Raw genomic sequence first — 9984 nt, 5'->3', positions numbered from 1 at the left:
CAGTCTGTAACCTCAGCCTTTGTTTTCCTATCCCTAAAAATATAACGAGGTAATTTCTACATCCTAGGGTTTATTCACGTATTCCCTCACATGTTCAGCCGTTCCTTCCTTCAAGAGTTTAAGCAGCCACTCATCTGTACACTCACTCATTCGGTTCATCAAGTACCTAGTCCCTGCCAACCACCATTCTAGTGTGCTAAGTCGCAGGGAGTAAAGTTCCTCGAGGCGGTAGATACTCTAATGCTCTAGGCAGTTACTGCTTTTATAAGAGTTTTTACTATCAGTGGTCATTTCTCCACAAACCATCGATTACTTAAATTACAACGGCAGGATACGGACCAGAGTTTCTTGGCACAGACGTTCCGAAATGCCTTTCCATTTTGGAAAATATTCAGGAAGCAGGAAGGTCCTCCTCCCTGCCAGATGGTTCTCCGAGCTGGCACCATGACGCCTCGAGGTTCCTGGAAACTTTTCTTGCCCAGGGAATCCAGAGGACGTGCAATGTATTTCTGGGCTGGAATTGCGAACCGAGTTCTGATTCTGCCCAGTACCGTTCGGCCTCTGTCCTTAGCCTGAACAGTTCTATGCTTCAGTTTTCCCGACTGAAAACCAGGTGCCAGGCTCCTCACCGGCTGTGGCATGCAAGGTACGCGAGTCCCTTAGCCTTTCCGGTGCTGTTCCGAAAAGCGAGGGTCCGTCCACACTGAAGTTCTAGGGTGAGCGGGTCGCGCCCCAAGCTTGGGCGCGCACCCCAGATAAGAGGGCGCTGATGTACAGGCAGCGAACGCACCGAGCCCAACCCTGCCTTCCTAAGCATCATGAGACTTACTAGAAAATGAAACTGAAAACGGGGAAGCCTGTTTCTAACCTGCCCTGGCCTAGTTCGCTCGGAGACTTGTGACGGCCCGGCGGGCAGGCTTCCGATTGGCTGCCTGAATGCGGAGTATAAAGGCGAGCGCCGCACCCGGCCGCTCACTCCGCCACCCGCGCAGCTGCCGCAAGGATGGCTGGCTTCGCGGTCTTGGTCCTTCTCGGGCTGCTGTCGCTGTCTGGACTGGACGCCATCCAGCGTGAGTGTCCTCTCCTCTCTCCCCTCTTCCGCCAGCCCGTCCTGTCCCGATCACACCCACTTGGCACCTTGGGCACTAACTGTCCACCCCGCTCCCGCTCCCAAGTGTTCCATCCCAGCTCGGTGGAGGCGCAGCCGCCTTCGTCTCGGGCAGTGGAAGCGGCGGGGTGCGCGGGGAGTGGGGAGTGGGGAGAGGGTGCGACCTCAGGTCGCCAGCTTCCCCGGGATGTGGGGAGGGAGCCCCTGGCTCGGCCGGACGGTACCGCGCGGGTCGGGACGGAGTTCCTGGGTGCGGATGTGGTTCAGGGCGGGCGAGGTGGGGGAGGGATTCTCTTCCGCTGCTTCGCGGGGCTCTGGCTGCCCCCGGGCATCTCGTGTTGCGGGCGGGCTGGCGGGCCCCAGAGGGCAGGGTTGGGGGCTGCGAACGGGTGGAGACAACGCGTGGGCTTTGGGGGAGTCGCCGCCAGGGTATGTCGGCCAGCTGGCATCCTGAGGGCCTGGAGCTTCCAGCAGGAGCCGGGCAGGTTCATCTGCCCCTCTGTCCTTTTCCCCAAATAAGGGACCAAACCAGAACGAGGAATTTTCGGAGACTTTCGTGGAATGCCTTGAGGTTTAACAAACCAGTGCTGGTCGTTAATTCTCTTGTTCTCCTTACGCTTCGCTTTTAATAACAATCATAGAGGTCCCCGTTGACAGCTGTCTGTCCTGCTCCGTGTGCTGTGACATTTAATTGTGAAAGGGGTCTGCGATGTAAATACGGTGCCTATCATCAGGGTGTCACAAATGAGGAAATGGAGGCTGACAAGTTGAAACAAGTTAATGCCGCCAGGGGATCAGTGGCAGACAGTAGAGCCTTTGGCCCGGTGGTGCGCCCCTTGGGCAGTCACTGGTACGTTTTTCACAGTCTTCTGGGGTGAGATTCTAGGGAGCAAGCTGGGCAGCCGTGGGCCTCTGTGACCTTTGTTCACAAAGGGCTTCCTCCTTTGGCTTCTTGCCTGGTTCTTTCCAATATGAAGTGTCTCTCTACTTTCAGTTTTGAGTAAGTGAAGGTTTATCAGTCAGAAAGGTTGTAAAACTAGGGCTGAATAATCAACACACTTACCCAGGTTGTCAGGGACACTGTGTTCAGATACCTTCTAAATACACTGAAGCTCAGATTTCTCTTTCATGTGAGAATGGAATTTAAAATGTATTTGCCAAAAAACCACATGATGTCTGTATTATCACTATTGATATTTTGTTGTGGCCATAGAATTCTTTCAAAAAATAACAAGCAGATATTAAAAAGTATGTTCATTAGAAAATTTCCGAGAGAATACATGCCTGGAAAATACACAGGGGATTTCTAGAAGACATACAAAAAACCTGTGTGATTCACTTTGGGAGGGGGAATCTATTTTCTGCTCTTTCCCTGTGTAGGTTTTATTTCAGTCTGGGCATAAATTTTCAGTTAAACTACAGAAGCGAAAATAACTCTTCCCCAAAATGCAGAAGCAGTAAGTGGCCGAAGCCAGATTCAAACCCAGACCTGTCGAGTACACCTCCTTCTTTTGGAAATCACTATTGTGATACCCTTGCAAACCCACCCCCCGGCACAAACCTGCCTAGCTCCCTCAAAGGGAGGATTCCAGGTGGGATGAACCTGTGCTGTTGGATGTATTAGGGTCTAGTTATTAGATCCACCTGCAATGGGGGAGACCTGGGTTCGATCCCTGGGTTGGAAAGATCCCCTGGAGAAGAGAAAGGCTACCCACTCCAGTATTCTGGCCTGGAGAATTCCATGGACTCTATAGTCCATGGGGTCGCAAGGAGTCGGACATGACTGAGCAACTTAACTGTCACTTAATAGAAGCTCAAATGTAAATAAAGGTTTAAATAGAGGTAAATAGAGGTGTAAATAGAGGTTTCTGATTTATCTTCACTTTGAACGTTGGAAAAATACCAGGGCTTCATAGTATTTCCAGTCTAGCTCTTAGTGGGACTAGGGACCTTTTCTTTGATGATTGGAAGATTCTACAGAGATATATCCAGTCACAGTGGCCTGGACTCCTCCTCCTCTGCGCCTCCTGGACATAGAGGATGAACTGACCTTTGTAATCATGTCCCCTGAGTGCATTTGTATCTAAGTGGATTATATACATATATTTATATCAGTCTGTACGTTTAGTAGCATTAACAGTTCACTTAGAAAATGTAGATACAGAGCTTATAATACTTTCTTCCACATCCTCATGGAGGGTCTAAACGTGCGTCTCATTTTGGAATCCACCTGTCCTGTAGCAATGTGTGATATTCTCAGCCTGGCAGATGTGGAAGTCACTTGACCGTGCTCATTAAAAATGCAGCTCCCACCGTCACATGCATTACGCCTCTTGGTCCTAATGGAGAGTCTGATCTTTCCCATTTGCCGCAGTCCTCACTCTTCCCTGTTGTTCTCACCCAGCTCATCTAAGGTGTTTCCAGCTCCTGTCGGTGTTTCCCTTTTGCTTCTCTCTTGTCTGGCTCATGAATCAGGTACACGTTCAGATAGAGGTCTGTCACGTAAACTCTAGACATGGTGAACAGCTTGTGTTCTGTGGAAATACACTGTGGGTGGACTCTGTTAGGAACCTGAGCGAGGAGGTACTGATGATTACACCTGCCGTTTGCCAGGCAGCTGCGCTGTGCAGGGCTCTGCACTAGGCACCTGCTGAGAAGTCTGGTGGGTGTGCATCTAGACAGGAGACCAGGAAGAAGGAAGCAAATGTGAGGAAAATAACTGGCGGGGCTGAAACAGGGTATAATATGGGAGTCTTTTGATGTGGCCACTCTGGAGGGTGTGTGAAGTGAGAAATGAAGCCCGATCAGTAGGCTGGGGCCAAATCATGTAGACTCTTGAGCGATACAGATTCTATGTGCTGAGGAGCCGTGAAGCCTCTTGAGAGCCTCCACACACAGTTCTTAAAAGATACAGCATAGTGTCCGTTGACAGAAAAAGATGTTGCCAGAAATCTGCCAGGAAAAGCCTGAAAGGCCTGTGTAGGGGATTATGTGGGAGAGATACTAAGTCATGGCGTTTCCCACAACCTGGAGGTGGCCTTTTGCAAAAATGGAAGGTCATTTGGCCCGAGGGAAAGAGGAATTGGGAGAAATGGAGGATCCAATGTAAACATTTGGTGCCTGATCTAGCTTCAGACCAAAGGAGCCCCAAGTGGAATACTCTGCAATTTCATGTGTCTTTCCCGGCCACTCCTCAGGTATTCCAGAGGTCCAGGTATACTCAAGACACCCGCCAGAAGATGGAAAGCCAAATTACCTGAACTGCTATGTGTATGGGTTCCATCCACCCCAGATTGAAATCGATTTGCTGAAGAACGGGGAGAAGATTAAATCGGAGCAGTCAGACCTGTCTTTCAGCAAGGACTGGTCTTTCTACCTTCTGTCCCACGCTGAGTTCACTCCCAACAGCAAGGATCAGTACAGTTGCCGAGTGAATCACGTTACTTTAACACAACCCAAGATAGTTAAGTGGGGTAAGTTGTCAAGTTCTTTGGTTAACCACTGACAGTTGTATCTGAGCACAGCCACGGCATAAAGCTGCTTTGATATAAAGACATCTGCATCCTGGGATTATCAGGGAGTGTTACTAAAGCTCTGCGTAGTGGCACCCTCTGAGAGAGCTGGGCACAGTGTGGTCGCTGAGACAGTGGCTTCCCTGCAGTGAGAGCAGGGAGCAGCGGCACGTGTGCAGGCACTCCCAAGGCTTCTTCCCTGTGGCCTCCTCGGCTCTCCTGGCAGCCTCGGGCACACCCAGGACCAAAGAGGGTCTCCGGAAGGCACGGGCCTTGAGTGCAAGCCCTGCTACGGTAGGGCCCTCCAACCCTGGCCTCCTCCAGCTCTCTGGATGGCTTGGGATCTCCGGCTGGTAGGAAACGTCTAGGTTTTTCCTCACAGGCTCTTCTGCCATCTTTGTTCATAACAATTTTAGACTTTTGTAGTAAGCAGCATTTCAGAAGTCAAACTTAACTGTTTTCTTTCTCCATGTTCTTTTCCACAGATCGAGACCTCTAAGCAGCACCATCAAGGTGGGTTTCTAACCTTAAGAAACCCTATTGTAATATCAGTATCCTGGGGACCATTACAGACACCTCTAATATGATAAGCCTCACGGTCTGGAAGACATTAATCAGGGTAACAATTCAGCAGGCAGAGAAGATTCCCATGGGGTCCCATTCCCTGCCCCTGGGAGCGGGGGAGATGAGGAAGGCCGTGGTCCTGGGTGTGACTTTCCCAGCATCACTAACCCTCTAAAGGGAGGACAGAGGAGCTGCAGGTGTGGGGTTACAGGCAGAGGCAGCACCTGCAAGTGTTTGCTCTTCTGCCATTTCCATGTTGGGCTCCTCTGGGCCTTCAAGGGTGAACTGTCCCTCCCTTTGCGTGGCAGCTCTTTGCTAAATAGCCCGAAGAGAAGAGTGACGTGGTTCTGCAGAGACACCATTCCTAAGTGTCTGGGCACTGTAGTTGGGTCTCAAAGCTCCCAGTCCAATAGAGGAGAGAAGTGGAAACAAGATTGTTGTAACCCAGTGTGAAGACACTGTAACAGATGTATTGCAGCTCTAACACCTAACTCTAGCAGCATGGAACAGGGAGGGATTGGACTTCTCTGCCCCTTCAGGTGGAGGCCAGAGGCAGATAATCCAGCTTTTCTGGGAAATTGTATTACTCAGTGTATCTTGGCATGGAAAACCTATTCACGTTTCCTGTTGCACTGTAGGACAGGGAAGTTAATTTGCGAGAGCATCAGAGAGTTTGACTGACCTGCCCAGCGTCACACAGTTACTAAGTGTTAGAGCAAGGATATGATTCTAATACCAGCACTCTCTTCTCTATGGTTGTAGGAGAACCAGCGGGGTAAACTAAAAGGTTTGCAAAATCATCTGCAGTTTTATCAACAGAGATTTATACAGGGAAAGTTAGATAAGTTTGGTGGTGCTATCTGTGATCTAAAATAAATGTATTTATTATTATTCCTTTTCTCTTTTTTTTTCAGATTGAAGAGTCTTCATTTGGTCTAATTCCAGATTCTCTTTCCTTGCTCTTTAATACTGCTATGCTTTTCTGCTTTATGAACATAACAAGAAGTCGTATTCATGTTACCAGAAATACTTTCTTTATAATCTTACCTTGGGTGCACGTGTCCATGTTTGACCTGTCTAGGCAGGTGTCTGTGGTGGAGGCGCTGGCATCGTGGAGGTGGGAAAGGCAATTGCAGATTTAACATCAGCATCTGGGTGTCTTCTCATACAAAACTGGGCAATAGATACTTATGCACATTAAAGTGAGCCTCCAATTTTGTAACTTTGTTTACAATTTTGGGAAAATTTTGGGAAGATAATTTTTAGAAATATGGAAATTTGTTAATTGTTAGAATTCTGGAGCTTGTGGATGGAGCATTTTGCCATTTAAGAGTTATGTGGTGTCTCCTATTCCTGTTAGAGACTTGGCTGAGCCTCGTTTCGCTATATATTTTGTTTTGCTATTTAAAGCAATGGTAAAACATTGCGTTCAGCTTCTCAAAGGAACAACAGCTGATTTCTCAATGCCAGTGGGATCCAGAACATAGCAGAAAGTCGTCATGAATGTGATGAAACGACTTGCTATCTAAAATTCTGTATTCAATAAAAATCTTTAAAGAAAATGACCGCATGATAAACATTATTAGATAACGAAGATTGCAGCACCTGTCAGATCCTCACTAAGATTCTAGATGATACATTTGAGGCAGAGGGAAGGCCCAAAATGTGAGAGAAAAGGGAGAGTAATGGAAATGTATCAATTTTGTAATCTAAATATAAAATAGTAGTGGTTTCTAAAGTGGTTAGAAAAATAAAACACAACAATAACCTAAGTATAGAAAGAGTAAACAGTGTTAAAGTATTTGATGGACTTTTTACCCTGAAGGGTAAAGTTACAAATTTTTGGTAATTTAAATATGTACAATATATTTTGGGGCTGTCCTCAGAAAGAACATAGGCTGAATATTTAATACCCAGCTAGAAGATGGCATAGGAGCTTATGGAGTGGTAGTGATGATTCAGGTTTGACATGGATGGTAGTTACAACAGATTTTGCTTTGTAATTTTTTGTTAAATGTACATACATTCTGCTCATTTTAAAGAAATCTTATATTTCACAATAAAAATAAAATTAATGTGGTTTATGACAGACTGAAGGAGATTTATAGTATCTCAAAGATTCACAATAAGCATTCAGTTAATTTTCAATACTCAGTGAATTTATCATTAAAAACTCATAGCTGGGGAAAAAGGCAAATTTACTTAGACTTATAGAAGTTTTCTTAATATACATAAGCAGACACATGCACTCATTAATAGAAAGATATTATAGGTATTTTACAGGTAAAATCAGAAATAAGGGTCTTTCCTGAAGTTCCACCGTGGCCCAGTGGCTGAGGCTCTGTGCTCTCAGTGCTGCGAGTGGGAATTTGTATGCCTCAGCTAAGATCCCACATGCTGTAGCTAAGTACCAGAGCAGCCAAATAAGTAAATCCTTAAAAAATTAAGACGCCCACCATGCCTTTCGAGTGATGTTATACTAGAGGTCCCAGCAGCAAATGAAGACAATGAAAAAAAGTAAAAAGAATATTTGAAGAGAAGAAACAAGATTGTATTACTTTGATGCTATATATAGATTATATAGAAATGTCAATAAGATAAATTCTCTTATTAATCCTAATAATAAATTTGCTGGACAAAAACATAATGCATTTCTTTGTACTGGTAACAAAGTAAATTAAAAATATATAATTTATAATAGCAATAGACATAGTACTTAAATATATATAAATGGGCTTCCCAGGTGGCGCTAGTGGTAAAGAACCTGCCTGCCAGTGCAAGAGACTTAAGAGATGTGTTCGATCCCCGTGTCAGGAAGATCCCCTGGAGCAGGGCACAGCAACCCACTCCAGTATTGTCTGGAGAATCCCATGGACAAAAGAGCAATTTATGATAGCAACAGACATAGCATTTAACTATATATAAAATAGATAATGCTATATATATTCAAATAGTGTTTAAATGCACATGCCAATATAAAGCTAACAAAAGATGTCAAGCTTTTAATGGAAAAGTTATAATGTTTTATTGAAAGAATGACAAAAAATGAGAGAGTAAGGTATGGATAGGAAGATTAAATACCCGAAAGACATAATTTTTTCCCAACCGGATATATAGATCTACTGTGGTTATTTTAAAAATTTTAATAGGTTTCCATGACACTTGACAAGTTGATCCTAAAATATGGAAGAGGGCTAACGGAGGGAGAAAGATAAAGACGCTCCTGAAGAATAATAAGGTGAGAGATTTATAATTAAAACAGAATGGAAATGACTCGGGATGGATCAAGACCAACGAACAGAATAGAGCCCAGAAACAAACTTGTGAATACACGGAAACTTGATACACACGACATTTCAGATCAATCGTAAAAGGAAGGGGTTTTGAAAAAATAGGGTGCTGAGACAAATGGCTATCAATATGTGGCGGAAAAATAAGTCCCTACCTCACACTATGGGCTTCTCTATGGCTCAGCGGTAAAGAGCCTGCCTGTCAATGCAGGAGACGTGGGCTGGATTCCTGGGTTGGGAAGATCCCCTGGAGAAGGAAATGGCAACCCGCTCCAGTATTCGTTCCTGGAGAATTCCGTGGACGGCGGAACCTGGCGGGCTACAGTCCAATGGCGTCGAAGAGTCAGACACGACTTAATGACTCAACAACCACCACCTCACACTGTGCACAAGTGTAAGTCCCATCAGAAAAAGAGCTAAATGCCAAACAAAAATTTTAAACAGGAAAAAAAGACCATTTTCAGACCTCAACATAGAAGTCACAAATTACATGCATATAGCTAAAGACTGATTAATCTCATGATTTAGAACTACAATAAAATTAGACTCCATAAAAAAGTAAAAAGTCAAGTCACAGATTTGAATATATTTGCCATACCTAAAGCAAAGGATTTGTATCTGGAATATATCACACTACAATACAGTGTTATATATACTCAATTAGCGGAGTAAGTGTGTGCACAATGCAAATTACAGCCCATCATACCATCAGAAGGATACAAGCTTTAAGACCGGGTATGCCAAGTGTTGGGAAAAACATGCCCCAAAGAGAACTCACTACGTTGCTGGTGAGAGCATAAATGGATAAAACAACTTTGGAAAACGAGAGTATTGTGTAGTAGAATTAAATATGCACACGCCCTATGACCCAGCATTTCTACTACCAACATGCGGAAACTCTCGCACAGGCACTGCAGTAGGTGTAAAAAACTGTTTACTGCAACACTCTTTCTAATGGCAAACAACGGGAAACAACCTAAAGCTGGATACAAAAGGTATATTCAGACAATGGAATGCTATTCAGGTTGAAAATGAAAGAACTGTCCAAATGTCATTATAAAAATGAACATGGATGGATCACAACAAAAAATGTTAGTGAAGAAAATCCAGCAAGGTCCCCCAAAATATATATAGTGATTCCATTGTATACAAAATTAAGCAGTGCCCCAAAGCAAATAGCATTATTTATATATATGTTTACATGGAGCAAGTAAGATAAATAATTGTTGCAGTGTTATTTACAATAGCTAAGAAAAGGAAGCGACCTAAATGTCCATCAGCAGATGAATGGATAAAGAAGAGATAGTACATATGTGGGCTTCCCTGGTGGCTCAGATGGTAAAGAATCCATCCGCCTGCAATGTGGGAGACCTGGGTTCGATCCTTGGGTTGGGAAGATCCCCTGCAAGAGGGCACGGCAACCCACTCCAGTATTCTTGCCTGGAGAACCCCCATGGACAACGGAGCCTGTCCATGGGGTTCAAAGAGTTGAACATGATTGAGCAACTAA

The 9984-nt window shown here is 44.9% G+C and overlaps 1 protein-coding gene across 1 annotated transcript; it reads left to right on the top strand.

Moving 5' to 3' along the window:
* Window positions 1–978: 978 nt before the first annotated feature.
* LOC138095650 (beta-2-microglobulin-like) lies at window positions 979–7747 on the top strand. The gene is made up of 4 exons (XM_068991614.1): window positions 979–1070; window positions 4306–4581; window positions 5106–5133; window positions 6099–7747. The coding sequence occupies exons 1-3, from the start codon at window positions 1004–1006 to the stop codon at window positions 5117–5119; spliced, it is 357 nt and encodes a 118-aa protein (XP_068847715.1). The 5' UTR covers window positions 979–1003; the 3' UTR covers window positions 5120–5133; window positions 6099–7747.
* The last annotated feature ends 2237 nt before the right edge of the window (window positions 7748–9984 follow it).

The sequence above is a fragment of the Capricornis sumatraensis genome, chromosome 2 (assembly GCF_032405125.1).
Source record: "Capricornis sumatraensis isolate serow.1 chromosome 2, serow.2, whole genome shotgun sequence".
Classification (NCBI taxonomy): domain Eukaryota; kingdom Metazoa; phylum Chordata; class Mammalia; order Artiodactyla; family Bovidae; genus Capricornis; species Capricornis sumatraensis.
The sequence above is the reverse complement of the archived record's forward strand: the minus strand, read 5'-3'. Positions and strand labels throughout refer to the sequence as shown.

Bases quoted from the DNA above. Each gene is read 5' to 3' on its own strand.
- LOC138095650 (XM_068991614.1), top strand. From the start codon at position 1,004: ATGGCTGGCTTCGCGGTCTTGGTCCTTCTCGGGCTGCTGTCGCTGTCT. The intron at 1,071-4,305 runs GTGAGTGTCCTC...GCCACTCCTCAG, and splicing joins TGGACTGGACGCCATCCAGC to GTATTCCAGAGGTCCAGGTA.